Source organism: Cynoglossus semilaevis, chromosome 16, assembly GCF_000523025.1.
Source record: "Cynoglossus semilaevis isolate Cse_v1.0 chromosome 16, Cse_v1.0, whole genome shotgun sequence".
NCBI classification, from domain to species: Eukaryota; Metazoa; Chordata; class Actinopteri; order Pleuronectiformes; family Cynoglossidae; genus Cynoglossus; species Cynoglossus semilaevis.
The window spans coordinates 537,032-556,763 of NC_024322.1; the positions used below are offsets into that span (position 1 = coordinate 537,032).

Sequence of the window (19,732 nt, forward strand, 5' to 3'; positions counted from 1 at the left end):
GATTCTTATCCACCTGTTGGAACTGGTTTCTTTACGCTCAATGAGGTAACCAGCAATAGTGGAACCACCGTTGTCTTCGGGTGGTTGCCAGATAACTGTCATGCCCTCATGAGTGACATCAACCACCTCTGGTCTGCTTGGTGGTCCAGGGATAGCTATATCACAACAGCAATGAAATTACTGGTAAGGATAAGTTCAACACACCATATACAATTTTTGAATGCCAAAGAACTTACTTTTGAAACTTTTGCACTCCCCCACCTCAGACTGCAGGAAGCCACCCACGCCAAAACGGTTCATGGCAGCAACACGGAAGACGTACTCAGTTCCCTCTGTAAGTCTTGTAAATTTGAAGCATGGTCGTGTCACAGACTCTGAGATAGTAAGCCAGCCTGGTCGATGGGCATCACGCTGCTCTACCACGTAGCCACTGATATTGGCACCACCATCCTTTTCTGGAGGTTCCCAGCTGGCAGTCACAGACAAACCATCAGTCTCCTCAATCTTCATTGGACCTAATGGAATGCCAGGTTTGTCTGGAAAGATAAGAAATGACCATGATAAGTACAGTACAATATTTTATTTACATTCTGTATTTGTGAACGGTTTTCTGATTCTCCTTACCTAAGATGATGACCTTAATGATTTCAGTGGCCTCTCCAACAGCGTTCTTCACCTTGAGAATGTAGTCTCCAGAGTCATTGATTGTAGTCTCGCGTATGACTAGGTGGGTGGATGTGCCAGTGCTGTCAATCTTAATGCGTTCAAGGGTGTCCATAAGTTTTAATCCATTGAAGACCCATGAACACTCAGCCTGAGGCTTGGCTTTGAATGGTATGGTGAGGTCGATTGGTCTGCCTTTGTGCACTTGGACAATCTTCTGAGGGATGTTGGTCATGTCAATCACTGGCGTCACTGAAATTAAGTTTTAAAATGACCATATCAGGATTTAAGTGAACATTTGTATCAGGATTTAAAACATTTAGGACTGGTTGAGGCATTACTTACCCTTGATGTCCTGAATGGTGATAGGAGTGACAGTGTCTACAGGCTCGCCTGCTCCCCTACTGTTAGTGGCTCTGACTCTAAATAGGTACTGGTCGTTCGCCATCAGAGATTGGATGGTGTGTTTCACTGTAGCAGCCTTGACTGTGGCCACGGTAGCCCATCTGTCCGAACCCACTTTGCAGGCCTCAATTATGTAAGATGTCAGCCTACTGCCACCATCATGCATAGGTTTTTCCCATTGCAGGCTGGCAGTAGACCTGGTAACATCAACAACCTGGAGATTCTGGGGCACTGATGGCACTTCACACACTAGAACAGCCCCAGGAGTCTCACAGGGCTCACCTATACCGTAAATGTTCTCTGGCAGGACTCTAAAGAAGTAGTGGACACCCTCCTCCAGGCCGGTGATTCTGTACAGTGTCTTTCTGCACTCAGTAGTAACAGTCTTATACGACTTCATGCTGGCTTCACGTTTCTCTATAATGTAGTTGCTGACATGTGCCCCACCGTCGATGCTCGGAACGTCCCAGGTGATAACAACAGACTCCTTGGTGTAGTCTTTTACCCTGACGGAACCTGGTGGACCAGGAGTGTCTGGCGAAAAGACAAGAGCAGGTAGGCATGATGTTGGAGCCAATTCAATTCTGCATGACATTGCAATCGTGCACACAAACTTCTAATGACTTACCATAAACTTTGACCATGATGGTTGCAGTTTTCTTGCCAGAAGGATTCTCTGCCTCCACAACATATTTTCCAGAGTCATAACGGTTAACCTTTTCTACAATTAGCAAGGTGTAGCTATCTGTGGTTTCAATTAGGCCACGGCTTTGAAGCTCAACACCTGTCTTTCGCCAGCCCACCACTGGTAATGGCCGGCCGGTGACAGACACAAACAGACGCAAGGTTCCTCCAGCACGCAGACACACTGTTTTCTTCAGATCTTCTGCCAACTCCAGGTCAGGTATTTCTGATGAGGTAAATAATTTAAAAATTATGAGATGACACACATTAAACCCTTAAACACAATTCTGTATAATTTCCCGTTTTTATTATATATCCCTGTTTATTAGATAGAATAGATAGGTTAGATAGATAGAAACCATAAATTTATACATACCAATTTTCTCCGAAGGCTCAACTTCAGCAGTAGGTTCACTAAACTCGCCAGTGCCATTGTTATTTATGGCTGCAACTCTGAATCTGTACTTCTTGTTTACAGCCAGGCCAGCTGCAACATACTCGGTGGTCTTCAGTGCCTTGAGGTTTGCTCGGTACCACTGTTCTGTGCCTTCCTCGAGGATCTCGACAAAATAGCCAGTGACATCTGAGCCGCCATCATACATGGGCCTAGTCCAGGTCATGCTGATGCTACGCTTAGTAGTGTCTGTGATGCGAGGCGTTGAAGGAGGAGCCGGTGTATCTGTGTGCATAGATCAGAGAACAAAGAATAAGGTTAGTGTATAAAAAAAAAAAAACAAACAAACATAAAATTTAAGTTAAATTATCTTAAGACCAGGGACTGATTTAAAATAAGGATCATACATGTTGGGTCTTTGCAGACGATGTAAGGTGAGGCATCACTTGGTTGGCTATCTCCTGCGGCATTGACAGCAGTAACCCTGAACTGGTACTCCATTCCCTCCATGAGACCTGTGATCTTCAGACGAGTGTCATAGATGGTGTAGTTTTTATTCACACGAGTCCACCTGTTTGCGAAAAGGGGGATACTTGAATACAGGCCTTAACACATTACATTTTGCATTTCTTTTATAATTATTATTATCATATTTTAATTGGTTACATACTGTAACACAGGGCTTTAAATGCATTTCTTACCTGGTGCTGCTTTTCTCTCGTTTATCTACGATGTAGGTCTTGATCTCACTGCCTCCATCACTCTCAGGTTTCATCCATTCAATAATGACGTGCTCCTTTCCAACTGCTGAAACCTCCGGTGTTCCTGGAGGTGATGGGACAGCTGGAAAACAGAAGATCAGAAGTGTCAGACTCTGTTTTACACACTTGAGTTCCATTTTGCTTTCGTTTTACTACAAAATTGTTACAAAACCATTTGACGTATCTCAAAGTAATACTCACTATAGGCGTTCCTGGCAATTATAGGCTCGGACTCCAGAGGGACACCAGGCCCATACTTGTTGACTCCTCTGACTCTGAATATGTATTCATTGTTCTTGATCAGTCTGCTGCTAACGCAGGACAGGGTCTTACATTCAGACTCCATTACAGCCCAGTTGAGGCGGCTAGTCTCGCGACGTTCTACAATGTAATGGGTGACGCGGTCTCCACCATCCTCCAGAGGCATCTTCCAAGACACTGTACATTTCTCCTCTGTCACTCTACTGATAACAATCTTGTCAGATGGAGGACCAGGAGTGTCTGCAAAAGGAGAAGTGATCAGATAAAATTCCACAACACATCTAACAACACTTACAGAACACATTTGTGGTCTTGACTGTTTTTACCTAAAACTTTGACATTGACGGTGGCAGTCTTTATTCCACTGGCATTCTTGACAGTCAGGATGTATCTACCCGAGTCAAATCTGTCGCAGTTCTTAACGACAGCCATGGCTCTGGTGGCAGTGTAGGTCAGTGAGTATTTTTCTCCAGGCTCCAACATCTTGTCACCCTTTGCCCAGTAGACTGTGGGCTCAGGTTTGCCTCCAACAGCTCCATCCATGACAAGGTCAGAGCCAGCGTTGACAACAACTGTTTCACCCACCAGCTTGCTGTCCAACTCGACTCTGGGAGGACCTGCAGTGAGGTACAAGTAGAGAAGAGAGGTTTGTACAATGGTAACCGTTACAAACATTGTTTTTAAATCCCTCAATGTTGAATTTTTTAAACTTACAATATTCATCCCTGCATGTAACTGGTCCGCTTGACTCCGACGGGGCACTGTGGACACCAGCAGCGTTCTTGGCAATGATGTGGTACTCATATGTCTCTCCTTCTCCCAGATTGGTCACAGTGAAGTAATTCTCTGTGATGGTGGTGTAGTTGCACTTAAGCCAGCGGTTGTCATCCCACTCACTTGTACTGTAAACTTTTCTCTCAACCACGTATCCGACAATCTTGCTGCCACCATCATTGAACGGTATGGTCCAGCAGAGTGACACGGAGGAGTGGCTGACATCAGTCACTTCAGGTTTACCCGGAGAATCTGAGCATAGAAAAAGGGTGATGTTTAGTGTATCAGACTAAAACCCTGAACTTGGTAAGCCAAATAAAGGAAAGAGATGCACATATTTGATATTGAGTTAGTTGAGAATTGTTTTTTGTGGTATTTTTTATACCGAATAAGATTTTTACAAAAAATTGTATTTTTCTTTTAATCAATAAAGTTTGTTAAGATGCTGTATTAAACACCTTAGCGTGCCAGTTTTGGCCCATGGGCCACATGTTTGACACCTCTGCTCTACAGGGTCAGTTAAAGAGTTTATCATTTTAACCCTGATATTGTAACAGTATTGGATATAAGCTACTATCTAATACCCAGGGTATTAGATAGTAGCTTATTTGGGCCAAAAAAAAGTTGGATCAGTGCATCCTTATAAATATAAATTGGTGGGACTGGGTGCCAGCTGAAACCTCTAATGACCATGTTTTGTTGCAGGTCAAATGTTTTTGGGTTGAGAAGCAAATGTTTCACTCACCAACAGGATTGAATGCCATGACAGGTCTGGATGGCTCGCTGGCCTTGCTAAGTCCAGCAATATTCATGGAATAGACTCTGAACTGATATTCCAGGCCCTCGATCAGGTTGGAGACTTTGTAATGGCACTCCAAGCATGGCAGCTTGTTCTCCCTCACCCACAGGATTGTGTTTCTCTCTTTCTTTTCAATCCAGTAACCGGTTACTTCGGTGCCGCCATCTGCATATGGCACATCCCACTTGATGCTAATGGCATTTGCAGAAACTGACACCACATCTGGTCGAGTTGGAGGACTTGGAGCAACTGCAAAATGAAAAAGGATGACTCAACATTATTATGTCTGTTAGAGCCATTACCCCTTAGCATTTGTGCATATTCTAGGAACTTACCAAATGGATGCTCGATGACAACAGCAGCAGACTCAATGGATTTGCTTACACCAAACTTGTTTTCCGCACACACCCTAAAAGTGTACTCCATGTACTTAGTTAGATGTGTCACCTTGATGGTGGTTCTCTTTACACTTGAATTCACCACCTGCCAGGAGGCAGAGCCAGATTCACGTTTCTCTACAATGTAGTTGACAATTTCACTGCCACCATCTTCTGCAGGTTCAGACCATGACAATGTACAGGACTCGGAAGAAACTCCGGAAATTTTGACAGGGCCTTTGGGTGGAGTTGGTCTGCCAACAACCACCACTGTCACAGTGAAGATCTTCACACCAGCTGTGTTCTCCAGGATCAAATAGTATTTGCCACTGTCGCTTCTCTTGCTGTCCTTAACCACTAGGGTGGTTCTCTCCGTTGTAGTTGTGATAGAAACTCTATCTGTGTCCTTCAGCTTAATCTCCTCCAGCTTCCAGGTAACTTTAGGTGCAGGCCTGCCACTGATTGGGATGTCAATGGTGAAGTTACTGGACAACTTGCAGGCGATGAGCTGGTTAGTTATGCTGCTTAGATCCGCGGTAGGCTCGATGACGGGTTCTTTGATGACCACGGAGCTGTGGGTGCATTGAGGCTCACTGATTCCAGCGTCATTTTGGGCTTTGACCCTGAAATCATACTCAGTGTTGTGAATCAGACCTTCCACCAGCATTTTTAATAACTTAGTCTCCCCACTCAACACCCAGTTGTCAGTGCCCTTAGCTCTAAACTCAACAATGTAGTTTCTGATTCGACTGCCACCATCGTGCTCAGGCTTCAACCACACCAATGAGGCTGTAGAGTTAGAGGTGTCAACAATATCTAGCCTCTTTGGTGACGCAGGTTCTTCAGTGGCAGTGACAGGCTCTATCATCTCACGAGGTTCTCCTTGTCCATACTGGTTGACAGCAATGACTCTGAAGATGTATGGGACACCAATATCTAGACCTGTCACTCGGATCATTTGACGAATGCATTTGGTGCTGACCTCTTGCCAGGTCAGGCGACTGGCCTCACGTTTGTCCACAATATAGTGTTGGATTCTGGATCCACCATCATTGATTGGAGCATCCCACAACAGTGTCAGAGCTCCGCAGGTGACATCTTTAAAGGTGATGGCCCCTGGCGGTCCAGGTGTGTCTAGAACCTTAACAGTGAATGTGATCGACTTGTGCCCACTGTTGTTCTCCAAAGATAGGGTGTATTTGCCAGCATCATACCTTGTGCAACTCTCAATTCTCAGTGTGGAGGATGAGTCTGTTGTGTTGATGTCAGCCATGACAGGCAGCTCACCATTCACCTTCGACCAGGTTGCAAGAGGAGTAGGTTTGCCAAAGAAGTTAATGCTGAGGCAGACCAAACCGCCGTTTTTCACAGTGTGTGTTTGTTTGAAGTTGGCAGCAATGTCAATCTCTGGAGATGTCAGTCTGTCCAGAGCCTGAACAGAGTGGGGCAATACAGAGGCTTCACCCTGTCCCGAACCATTGACAGCGCTTATTCTGAACTTGTAGAGCTCTCCGGGGAGTAAGCCCTTTGCAGTGTATCTTGTGTTGATGCAAGTCTGGTTATTGACTCTGTGCCACTCCTCCAGACTGGCCTTACACATATCAATGTTGTAGCCGATGATTTCCATGCCGCCATCAAAGACTGGCTTAGTCCATTCCAGGGTGACAGAGGATTTTGTGGAGTCAATTACCTGTTTTTGGAGAAAAAAAAGTTATTTTAGAGTTATTTACAGATTTTTTTTAAGGTTCAGGATTTGGTATACAAATGCCATAGAAAACTGACAAAAGTTGACCCTACCTTTATTACTGTGGGAGCACTTGGAGCACTTGTGGGCTCTTTGCACTTAAACAGCCTGGAGGTTCCACTGGATGGACCAATGCCTGCACCATTTTCAGCCATAACACGGAACTCATACTCGTTGCCCTCCGTGAGGTTAGTGACACGGTGCCTTAGTTCAGTGATGGGCCTCTTAGAAGAAACCTTTAACCAGCGCAGACTCTTTTTCTCTCTTCTTTCCAGGATATAGTGCTTGATCTCATTGCCTCCATCTGATCTGGGTCTGGTCCAGCAAAGGGTTATACTGTCTCCAGTAAGATGAGTGGCATCTGGGGTACCTGGCGCTTCAGGCACAGCTAAAACAGGGTAGTAATGGAGTTAGAATCATAAAAGTTTAGATCAGTGTATTTTCTGTGAAGCAAGTCTGATATTACAAGATGGATTTTACTTACTGTACTGCATTTGTGCAATGACAGCGTCGGAGTCCAGTGGTTTACCAACACCAAACTTGTTAACGGCAGAAATTCTGAACTGGTACTCATTGCCCTTGATTAGGTTGGTGGCATTGAATGAGCAGGCTTCACACTTAGATGTAACCAAGGCCCATGTGATCCTAGATGTCTCCCTCTTCTCCACCACATAGTGTAAGATAGCAGCACAACCATCATTCTCTGGTGGGTTCCACCAAACTGTGCACTTATCAGCTGTGATGTTGGTGAAACGGATCGGACCTTCAACAGGTCCAGGTGTATCTGGGGAGAACGACAAAGGAAATACCAAGTTAAAAAATATTGCTGAGAACCCTGCGTCATTAAAACATATAACTTTACCAACCTTGTACTCTGACATTGACGTCAGCTCTCTTGGTACCATAGCTGTTCTTGGCCTCAATAGTGTAGATACCACGATGGTTCCTATTTACGTCACGAATGAACAGACTGCTAGTGCCGATTCCACTGGTGATCTCAATGTCAATCATAGTCCTCTTATCAATCTCCTTGCCATCCTTGTACCAGACAACCTGTGGAACAGGACGTCCGCTGATGCTGCAGCTAAGTTTAAGATTCTCACCGGCTTTCAAATTGGCAACCTGGTCTGGGGACCAAGTAATCTCAGGAGCAACTAAAGAAAAAAAAAGGAATAAATTAGAATCACATATACATGATTTATAAAAATATTTTTGAGAATGTCTTAAAATGATAAACTTACTGCTCTCATCCTTGGTCATGATGTAAGGAGAGGAATTAGATGGTGGACTTACAGTGCCCACAGCATTCCTGGCAATTACTCTGAACTCAAATCTGTCTCCAGGCGACAGACCAGTCACAGTGAACTGTGTTTCACTAATATCAGTGAAGTTGCATCGCAACCATTTTCCTCTTCCATGACGTCTCTCCACACTATAGGCCACAATTTTGCTGCCGCCATCCCTGTGTGGGACATCCCACTGCAGGGTTACTGAGTCCCTGGTGACATCAATGCAGACCGGAGTGCCTGGTGGATCTAGTGGTAGAGAAAAAAGAACAAATAACAGAGTGAACGGCAAGTCAAAAATATCTATATAGGAATTAAACATATTTTAATAAAGCATATTTTAAATACTGTGTACTTACCGACAGGGGAGATAGCACGTGCATGCTTGCTTTGCTCGCTAACAATGCTAAGTCCTGCATTGTTCTCTGCATAGACTCTGAAGGAGTACTCCAGTCCCTCCAAGAGACCAATGATTCTGTATTCTCTGTTGGATATGATGGTCGAATTGACTTTCTGCCACAGCAGACTGTTTCTGTCCTTCTTCTCCACATGATAGCCCAAAACAGGGGATCCTCCATCAAACTCAGGTGACTCCCACTTGATTGTCATACCATCACTGGTAACATTGAAAGCCACTGGCTTTCCTGGAGGACCTGGAGGTTTGTACTGGTGTTCGGCAATAATCTCTGGAGAGTTGAGTGGTTCGCTGACTCCATACTTGTTTTCTGCACGTACTCTGAACTGGTAGGCGGTTCCTTTGATCAGGTTGGGGATCTTAAATGAGGTCCTGACAACACTGGAGCAGACCATCTTCCAGTTAGCTTGGGAGGTCTCACGTTTTTCCACACTGTAGCAACTGATCTCCCCACCTCCATCTTCTTTTGGCACATCCCAGGAGATGATGATACTCTGAGCTTTTATCTCATCAAAGCGGACTGGACCAATTGGTACTGATGGAGGTCCAAGAGTAATAACATTTATGTCAAAGAAGTTCTTTATGGTTCTGTTGTCCAGCACCAAAGTGTATTGGCCTGCATCCTCCTTCTTGGCTCCTCGGACCGTGACTGAAGTTTTATTATCAGTGGTTCTAAAGCGAACCGTGTCACTTTCCTTCAGCGGGAAGTTGTCCTTGAGCCAGCTAATTGCAGGTTTTGGTTTACCCTTGAATGGTAGCTCAATGTGAATGTTTTGGCCTACGCGAACTGCTAGTTCTCCATTAGGGTAATCGCTGAGGTTGGCCTCAGGTGGAATGATGAAGTTGATAACCTTAACGGGACCAATCTGGGTGAAGTCACTGAGGCCTTTCTCGTTTTTGGCAAATACTCTAAAGAACATTTCTGTGTTCTCCTTCAGTCCTGTAACTTCACAGCTGCATCGCTTACATGTAGCACCCAGAGTCCACGTGGGATCTTCTTTGGGTCTTTTTTCAATTAAGTAGTCTGTAATGAGGCTGCCACCATCATGGTCTGGCTTGCTCCATTGTAGTGTAACAGAGGTATGTGTGGAATCCACCATAACAAGGTCTTTTACGCCTCCGGGTGTTTCTGTGGCTCTAACTGGCTCAGAGGTCTCACAAGTATCACCCACACCATACTCATTTTCTGCAGACACACGGAAGAAGTAAGCTATATCCTCTTCCAGGCCTGAGACCTTAAAAGAAGTGTTGGCACACTCTGAGGCGATGACCTGGTAGGCCTTCATGGTGGAGGCCTTCTTCTCAACAATGTAATTAGTAACAGGTGACCCACCATCAATTAGGGGAGCCTCCCAACTAAGGGTCAACTTTCCTCTAGTGACATTCTTGATTATTAGTTTCTGGCAGGTTGATGGACTGTCCAGAACCCTTAAGGAAACAGTGACGATCTTTGGTTCTCCCACACCATTCTCAATCTCCAGCAGGTACTTGCCACAGTCATCACGAGTGACTTTAGGTATGAGGAGAGTGGTGGCCCGCTCAGTGCTGGTGATAGTATAGCGGTTGTCTCCAGCAATGTTGCGTTCACCACGTCGCCAGGTGACATTGGGGGCAGGGCGTCCCTTCAAGGGGATGAATGCCAACACATCAATGCCAGCCCTTGCTGTGTACTGGGTTGTCATGGGAACGTCCAAGTCCAAATCGGCTTCCTCTGTTGGTGAGAAAATAAAAGGAGCACTAGTTAGGAACCATCAGAATTATATAATATTTTAAAACCACTCCAATATTCTCTGAAAACCTTTTATAGTTCCAATACAAACCCAGGATGTCTTTTGCTTGAGTAGGTTGGTACATTTTGATGTCCTCTCCTTTGCCCTTGCAGTTGACAGCATAGACTCTGAAATAGTAGTAGGCACCAGGTTTGAGGTTGGATACAACATATTCACAGGTCTTGACCTGTGGGTTGACTGTCACCCATTCTTTATCCTCAAAGTTCATTTGTTCCAAAATGTAGTGCAAAATTTCACTTCCGCCATCATAGACAGGTTTCTCCCAACCAAGAGTGATGGAAGTCTTGGTGGAGTCAACAACACGAAGCTTGGATGGTTCTCCAGGCAGGTCTGGGTAAGCAAATATAATATAAGTTTAAGTCTAAAGTATAATTAAGAAAAAACAATAATATTCTAATAGGAACTATACACATACCAATAGGATCAAATGCCTTATAAAGGTCCGAAGCCACAGAGTAATTTCCAGCTCCAGCTTTGTTGACAGCACAAACCCGATACTGGTACTCATTGTTTTCCAGCAGGTTAGTCACCTTCTGCCTGGTGTCTCTGATGGTTCCCTTCACCACCTGAACAAACAATTTACATAATTTGTTACATGATTTTTCCTTAGTTTAAAGCAAAAAAAGGAGGAAGTGAAAGTGAAGGTAAACAAACAGACCTTAAACCACTGCAGACTTTTCTTCTCCCTCTTCTCTAGGTAGTAGCCATCAATGTCACTACCACCGTCCATTGCTGGTCTTTCCCAGACAACTGTCATAGTTGACTTGGTGATCATGGTTACTTTGGGCTTCGATGGCTCACTGGGAGGAACTGTGATAAAGAAATAAACAGGTGATCAATTCATTATTAAAACATTTACTTGGAATTTTTATATATGCATTTAAGATTATAGGTAATATACTGTAATTGGACCATCTCCCTTACCAAATTGGTTTCTTGCAATGACAGGTGTAGACTCTAGTGGGTCTCCAACACCGTACTTGTTGACTCCCCGGACTCTAAATATGTACTCGTTGCCCTGGATAAGTCTACCGACGTTGACAATGCAGTCGATCATTTTTTCTGACACAATGGACCACATGATCCTGCTGGTCTCTCTCTTCTCCACAATATAATGAGTCACCATGGCACCACCCTCATCAGCAGGTGGAGACCACATTATGGTGATGTTGTCAGCTGTGACCTTCTTAAACTGAATATCTCCTGCGGGAGGCCCAGGCTTGTCTACAAAGAAAAACATGTCAACATTTTAGGATCTATTGAGCACACATTGAAATGACACATTAGGTTATAATAAAAAATGAAGATACCTTGGATGAGCAGCCTAACAACAGCACAGGCTGATCCCAGAGAATTCTTTACCCGGACCTCATAGGTACCAGAGTTCAAGCGAGAGGTGTCCTTCAATAACACACTTGTGGAGTCAAAGGTGTGTTGGAATGACAGCTGTGTGTTGGATTCAAGCTCAATGTTGTCCTTAAGCCACTCAATAGTGGGAGCAGGTTTGGCTTTGATGTTGAACTTCAGCTGCACATCAGATCCAGCCATGTGTTTAAGCTCACTAAAGTATTCCTGAGGTATGTCAATCTCTGGTGCACCTGTTTTAACACATTAGAAGATTATTAGCCAGATTGTTGTCAAAAACATTTCTCAACATTTCTTTGAAAACCTTGTTCCTGGGCTATGATGATTTATGGAAAAAAAACACTTTTAGCTTCTATCTTTGTATTTTGTCACAGTGGATAGAGGGCTACTGAAAATGAAGTACCGTAAGTGAAATATTTAAACAGACAGACTTTTCTTTCTCATTAACACCAAACGAGGATTGTGAAAATGAGGAAAAGATTGTGGGTAAGATTTTAATTTTCTAACAGCTACTGACTTAATGCTAATTTACCTAATTTTCACTTCATGCCAACTGCTGTAAAACAAGACTACTCACCAAAGGTGTCTACACATGTAGCTGGCCCAGCAGTAATGGATGGGTTGCTAATAGAGCCAACTGCATTCCTTGCCATGACTCTGAATTCGTAGGTCTCATCCTGGGTCAGACCACTAACAGAGAAACGGGTGTCTGTGACGTTGGTAATGTTAGCCTTGGTCCACTTAGCACTTGTACCCTCTCTTTTCTCAATGTTGTAACCGACGATGGGGCATCCACCATCATAATTGGGTTTCTCCCAAACGAGACTTATGGTGTTCTTGGTGATGTCATTAATACGCAGGTTAACCGGTGGTTCTGTTGTGAAAAGGAAACATTCATTAGAAATAAACACACAACAAAATGAAACATTGACTTATTTTTCTCTGAGCTTCAACTCACCACAGGCATCAATAGCTAGTACAGCATCAGAAACTTTGCTAAAGGCACTGATTCCAGCTGCGTTCTCTGCTGCCACCTTGAACTCATAAATAAGTCCAGCATGAATGTTAGTGACCTTGAAGTGTGTAGCACGGATGATCATTCTGTTGACTTTTTGCCAGAGAATGCTGTTTTTGTCTTTCATCTGGAGATGGTAGCCGAAAACATGGCTGCCACCATCTGACTTAGGCTCCTTCCAAGCAACAGTGATGTATTCTCGTGTTACTGCAGTGATTTCAGGCATTGCTGGAGCATCTGGAATAGCTGAATGGTAGAAAGCAGATTCCGTGGGTTTGGACATATAAACAAAACATATTGTGAAAGAACAATAACCACAAATGAGTGCAGCAAATAAAAAATACACTTACTGTAAGGAAGGCTGACAGTGACTGTCGGTGAATCAAGGAACTCACTAATTCCGTATCTATTTTCAGCCTTGATTCTGAACTGGTACTCCAAACCTGTGGCCAACTTCAAAATCTTAATGGTGCAACGAGCCACAGCAGAAGAGACGTCCATCCAGTTGGCTGTGGTTGTCTCTCTCTTTTGAACGATGTAGTTAGTAATAGGGCTACCACCTTCATAAGCTGGTGGGAGCCACTTCAGACTAACACTGTCCTCTGTAACATCAAATATTTCCACTGGTCCAACAGGGGCACTGGGACGATCCATAACCACAATGTTCAAAGAGGCCTTTGTAGTTCCACTAGAGTTTGAGGCAGTGATGTCATAGCGCCCGGAGTCACCAGCAATGCTCTCGCGCAGAATGATCTTAATGCTGTCAGGAGTGACTTCAGAGTTGAATCTCATTGTCGACTTCAGCATCACATTATCCTTAGACAAAGTGACTTTAGGCAGTGGACACCCGGTTAGTGGAATCTCACACTTGAGTGTAGATCCAGCTCGAACATACACCGTGTTATGTGGGAAGTCTGTCATAATAATCTCAGGAGGTTCTTAAACACAGAAGAAACAAAATAGTTGACATACTTAGTAGCTGATTTTAGAAAACAAAGTAAAATATAATTTAAAAAAATTCAATTACTCTGATACTTACCTAGTTGGTCCTTGACCACCACAGGAACGATCATTTCCTTTACGTCACTGAATCCAGCAATGTTCTCTGCTCGGACTCTGAAGAAGTATTCTGTATTTTCCCTTAGCCCCGAGACAGTTAAATGGGTGAATTTGGTTACTGCACATTTCATCCACTTCTCTTGACCCTTCTCTAGGGTCTCCACCAGATAGCCTGTAATCCTGCTGCCACCATCATGTTCTGGTTTGGCCCAGGCCAATGACACACTCTCCTTGGTCACTTCAGTCACTCCAAGTTTAGGTGGTGGGGTTGGTTTTTCTGAGAAAAGAAGTCATAATGTATAAACCTGAAAAAATTAAATCACATGTATGGAAACCACACCAAAGTTGCTCAGAATACCTGTGATTTTGGTTCCTTCTTTGGTCTCAGCAGAAACACCAACACCATATTCATTCTGGCCTGTCACTCTGAAAAAGTAAACGCCTCCCTCCTGCAGGTCTGTCACCTTGTATGTGAGTCTGTGGCAGGTGTCTGTCAACCTGGTCCAGCCTTTTTTGCTGGCTTCACGGAAATCAACGATGTAGGTCTTGACTGGTCCACCTCCTTCATTTTCAGGAGTATCCCACGTCACAGTAGCTGAGGTCTTTGTCACATCCTTAACATCAACACAGGCTGGAGGTCCAGGGGAGTCCAAAACTCGGACATTGAGTGTCAGTGAAGCGGTGCCAGCAACATTGGACAAGGTAACTGTGTATTTGCCAGAGTCGTTTCGAGTTGCTCTCTCTAATGTGATGGAGGTGAATGTGTCTGTGGTGTCAATAACAGCACGAACTCTGAGATCAATATCAGGTTTAGCCCAAGTTACACTGGGGATGGGTTTGCCTCTGAAGGGCACTGTCATTGTAAAAGAGCTTCCATCCTTCACAATAAGAGTCTTTCTCATGTCATTGCTAATGTCAAACATTGGCTCCTCCTCCCTTTCTTTGGCCACATGTTTATCAGAATCCTCACTGGGCTCACTGAGTCCAATCTTGTTAATAGACCTGACAACAAACACGTATTCGGACCCAGGTGTCAAACCCACAACTGTAAACTCAGTGTTCTTAGTATTTTGGACTCCAACAAACCATTCATCATCTGAAGCAATTCTGTATTCAATTCTGTAGCCAGTCACGGTGGCTCCACCATCAAACAATGGCTTGTTCCATGACAGGGTAACAGTGGTCTTTGTTGAGTCAATGATTTTGGGCTTAGCAGGAGGTGAGGGCAGGAACTGTGGGTCTTCAGCTTTGGTGAGTGGACAAGGAATACTGGGGGCACTGAGGCCTGCCGAATTCTCAGCAAACACTCTGTACTCATATTCACAGCCATCACGAAGATGTGAAGCTTTGACTCTAAGGTCATAAACTGGTTTTTTGTTGACACGACACCAACGAAGACCGGTCTTTTCTCTCTTTTCGATGACATAGCCAGATATACTGCTGCCACCATCAGAAACAGGTCTCTCCCAACAAATGGTCATCGCCTCACTGGTAACTGCAGTGACTTGGACATTTGTGGGTGCTGCTGGAATAGTATATGGATCAGTTGCCCTAGCTGGATCACTCTCCAGAGCTTCACCTTCTCCGTATTTGTTGACACCCCTGACTCTGAAAATATACTCGTTTCCTTTAAGTAGTTTTGTCACTTTGCAAGTGGTTGCCTTCATGTCTCCATAGACAAGTGTCCAAGCAAGTCTACTTGTCTCACGCTTCTCCACAATGTAGTGCATAACCTCTGCACCACCGTTTTCCTGTGGAGGTCCCCATGTAAGAGTGCATTTCTCTGCTGTAAGCCCTGACACTGCCAAAGGTCCTGAAGAAGGCCCGGGGCTATCCAAAACTTTGCAGTTGATAGCAACAGATCTAGTTCCAGCCACATTATGCAAACTGAGGACATACTGGCCAGAGTCCCTGCGTATAATATCCCTGACAATCAGGGACGTTGCGAAATTTGTGGAGGTGATTTCCCACCTAGCCTTGGCTGAACCTTCCTTTCCATCCTTAGACCATGAGACAACTGGAAGTGGACGGCCTGTAATTTCAGCATCGAATTTAATGATGTCACCAGCTTTAACGATAACCAGTTGTTTGAGCTTGTCATCGATGCTGATAGAGGGCGGGTCTACATCATCTTTAACTGTAATAGGACCAGTGCTTTCGCATGGTGCGCTTAGCTGCTCAGCTGAATTTTTAGCTATAACATGAAATTCATATGTGACATCTTCAGTTAGGCCTGTCACATCAAAGTAGGTTTCCTGTATATTAGTGAAGTTGCATTTTAGCCAGCGTCCGTTTGGAAGCTCTTTACGTTCAACAATGTACCCAGTAATTTTTGCTCCAAAGTCATACTCTGGCCGCTCCCAAAACAGAGAAACAGAGTTTCTAGTAATGTTTGTGACTCTGAGGTTATGTGGAGGTTCACATGGATCTCTGGCTGCAACAGGCTCACATGCCTGAGAACATGGACCAATACCAGCAGCATTCTCAGCATACACCCTGAACTGGTACTGCAGTCCCTCTTCAATTCCTGTCATCTTAAACTGGTTCTCAGCCACAAGTCCTCTGTTGACCTTGGTCCACAGAATGCTGCTCTGGTCCTTGCATTCAATATGATAACCAATAACAGGGCTTCCTCCATCACTTGCAGGCCTACCCCAAACCACAAGCATGCTAGTTTTAGTGGCATTGGTGATATTTATTTTGGTTGGTGGACCTGGAGGCTCAAATGGATATTGAGCAACAACAGCAACAGAGTCGATGGCAGGACTTTTACCGTAACGGTTCTCAGCTGCAATACGGAACTGGTACTCAGTTCCCTGAGTAAGACGACAAACCTTGATTGATGTCCTAGCAACAGTGGCTGAGACAATCTGCCAAGTGGTAGTGGTAGTATCTCTTTTTTCTACTACGTAGTTGTTAATCTGGCAACCACCATCATAAGTAGGTGGATCCCAGCTGAGACTGATAAAGTCAGCACTCACTTCATCCACCTTAATGTTGCTGGGTGGGCCAGGTTTGTCCAAGACTATTACAGAAACCTCCGCTGTTGTGGTTCCAATTGAGTTAGTCAAAGTAATCTCATATTTTCCTACATCGTCTTTCGTTGCATCTTTGATGGTGATCTTGGATGAGGTCTTAGAGGATAGAACATTGACCCTGGTAGTCTGCTTCAGTACTTGGCCATTCTTTTTCCAGCAAACATCTGGGTCAGGTCTGCTTCTAAAGGGAACATCAATCTTGAGGTCATCTCCTGCTTTGATACTGTATGTGTGATATACAAGGCTAACTGTGGGGATCACTGTGATGTCCTTCACTACTACAGGAGCAGCAAGGGGTTTGGGATCACTCTTGCCCTTATCATTTACAGCAATAACCCTAAAGGAGTACTCTTCTCCAGTTGCAAGTCCACCAATAGTAGCTTCCAGTGCTTTGACTTCACTACATACAGACCATCTGTCTTCTCCCTTTGGTTGCATCTCAATAATATAGTGCGTTATCTTGCTGCCCCCATCATGATCTGGTTTTTCCCAAGAAAGCGAAACAGTGTGACGAGTAACATCATCAAGGAAAACCTTACCAGGAGGCAAAGGAGCTTCAGAAACCTTGACTTGATCTGTGGTGGCAGCAAGACCTACTCCAAGCTCGTTCACAGCTAATACACGGAAGAAGTATCGACCTCCCTCTTGTAAGTCTGAAATAATGTAGGAGTTTCTCACGCAGTTGGAGCTGACACTGGTAAAAGCCATCCTCTTCTGTTCTCTTTTCTCCACAATATAGTGTGAGATCTTAGCACCGCCATCAATCAAAGGTGGCTCCCAGGAGATGGAAACAGAATTTCTCTTAACATCCTTAACCTGAAGGTTTGTAGGGGCACTTGGTGAGTCCAAGACTCTAACATTGATGAAAGCTGACTTAGAGCCGCTAAGATTCTCCAATGTAAGAACATATTTTCCAGTGTCAAATCTGTTAACATCCTCAATGACCAGCATTGTGTAAGAGCTGGTGACATCAATCTGGGCACGTTCGTTCAAAGTTCCATCTGCTTTAGCCCATCTGACCTCTGGTTCAGGCTTTCCTCTTATGGGCACAAACAAACGTAGGGTCGCAGAGGAACGAACATTAACCATCTTTCTCAAGTCAGCATCAAGTTCAATCTCCGGAGCTTCTAGCTTCTCTGCAGCAATTACAGAACCAGGTAAGACAACTGGCTCACCCACACCCTCATGGTTAAAAGCACAGATGCGGAAGTTGTACTCTGCATTCTCTTTAAGTTTCTTCACAGTGTAATGAGTAACTGTGACACCAGTGTGCGGTGTGCACATCAGCCACTCGTCATCTGCTGCCTCCTTCATTTCAACAATGTATCCACTGATCTGTGCACCGCCATCATAGATTGGCCTTGACCAGGACAGGGAAACAGTAGTGCTAGAATGGTCAGTGACTTTGGGGTTGTTTGGAGGTCCAGGTGGATAGGTGGCGTCACAGGCTTTGATATATTCAGATGGTGCACTTGGTTTACCTACACCAGCAGCATTTTCTGCAGAGACTCTAAATTCATAGGAATGGCCTTCAGTTAGGCCAGCACATCTAAATCTTAGATCACTCAACCTCTTTTTGTTGCATTTGGTCCACCTGATGCCATCTTTATCACGCTTTTCAAGGACATATCCTTCAATTTCAGCTCCTCCATTGTTCTCTGGCCTCTCCCAGGTAAGCACAATGGAGTTGCGAGTGACAGCGCTGGCCTCTGGGGTGGAGGGGGCACTGGGATAGGTGAAGGGATTACGAGCAATTACAGGCTCAGACTCCAAAGGCTCACCAACACCATATTTGTTAACAGCAGTGATTCTAAAGATGTATTCATTGCCAGGCAGCAATTTAGTGACTTTGTAGCTGATGGCTTGAATCTTAGGTTCCACTATTGTCCAAGATAAGCGGCTAGTCTCTCTCTTCTCAATGATGTAGTGAGAAATGCTAGCCCCTCCATCATGTGAGGGATGGTTCCAATGAAGGTAGCATTTTTCAGATGTAACACCTTTGACTTCCAATGGTCCATCTGGAGGACCAGGTCTGTCCAAAACTTTGACGTTTACTGGAACCATCTTAATTCCTCCAACATTTACAAGTTTGAGAATAAAATGGCCGCCATCAACTCGAATGCAGTCCTTTACTGTCAGGATGGTACGTGTGAGTGTGGTCTTGATCTCCATTCTTGGTGTAGCTTTATCAATCTCCTTTCCATCCTTTATCCAGATGACCTCAGGTATAGGTTTGCCACTGTAGTCAGCATCAATGGTGAAGGTTTCACCAGCATGAACAACAGTCAGATCCTTGAATTTGGAATCCATGGTTGCTCCTGGGGGCTCAATTTCATCTTTGGCAGTAATTTGTCCTGTACTCTCAGAAGGAGGGCTAAAAATGCCAGCAGCATTTCTGGCAATGATTCTGAATTCATAAACACAATCCTCCGTGAGGCCAGTGATTGTAAATTGGGTATTAAGGATGTTTGTAAAGGTGGCTTTCATCCAGCGGTTATCAGGATATTTCTTTCTTTCAATTACATATCCAGTTATGGCACTGCCACCATCATACTGAGGTCTTGTCCACTGCAGTGTTACATGATTTCTGGTAATTTCAATAGCCTCTGGAGTTCCTGGTGGGTCGCAGGGGTCTCTGGCAACAGTACTCTCAGACACCTTGCTGGCTATGCTGATTCCAGCAATGTTTTCTGCATATATACGGAATTCATATTCAATACCTTCCTCCAGCTCTGAGGTCTTGTAACGGGTTTCCGGAATTAACAGCTTGTTGAGTTTTGTCCACAGGATGCTGTTCTTCTCTTTCCTCTCAAGGTGGTAGCCTAAGATGGGGCTACCTCCATTATTGATGGGTGGCTTCCACTCGATAACCATGCTATCCTTGGTTGCAGCAGAGATAGCT

General features: G+C 44.4%; 1 protein-coding gene across 1 annotated transcript in view; it reads right to left on the bottom strand.

The window, feature by feature from the left end:
• LOC103391545 (titin-like) overlaps window positions 1-19,732 on the bottom strand; it is a 180,669-nt gene that overhangs the window by 11,851 nt on the left and 149,086 nt on the right. Inside the window, 28 exon segments of the mRNA XM_025063701.1 lie at window positions 1-155; window positions 237-536; window positions 625-915; window positions 1,009-1,602; window positions 1,697-1,978; window positions 2,129-2,431; window positions 2,554-2,717; window positions 2,848-2,989; window positions 3,109-3,408; window positions 3,495-3,785; window positions 3,883-4,194; window positions 4,688-4,990; window positions 5,077-6,808; window positions 6,916-7,250; window positions 7,347-7,646; window positions 7,729-8,016; window positions 8,104-8,397; window positions 8,508-10,274; window positions 10,384-10,683; window positions 10,769-10,919; window positions 11,012-11,163; window positions 11,278-11,577; window positions 11,664-11,951; window positions 12,296-12,592; window positions 12,677-12,979; window positions 13,084-13,671; window positions 13,773-14,069; window positions 14,151-19,732. The exon segment at window positions 1-155 is cut by the window's left edge and continues 145 nt beyond it. Coding sequence (XP_024919469.1) covers window positions 1-155; window positions 237-536; window positions 625-915; window positions 1,009-1,602; window positions 1,697-1,978; window positions 2,129-2,431; window positions 2,554-2,717; window positions 2,848-2,989; window positions 3,109-3,408; window positions 3,495-3,785; window positions 3,883-4,194; window positions 4,688-4,990; window positions 5,077-6,808; window positions 6,916-7,250; window positions 7,347-7,646; window positions 7,729-8,016; window positions 8,104-8,397; window positions 8,508-10,274; window positions 10,384-10,683; window positions 10,769-10,919; window positions 11,012-11,163; window positions 11,278-11,577; window positions 11,664-11,951; window positions 12,296-12,592; window positions 12,677-12,979; window positions 13,084-13,671; window positions 13,773-14,069; window positions 14,151-19,732 — 16,411 coding nt within the window.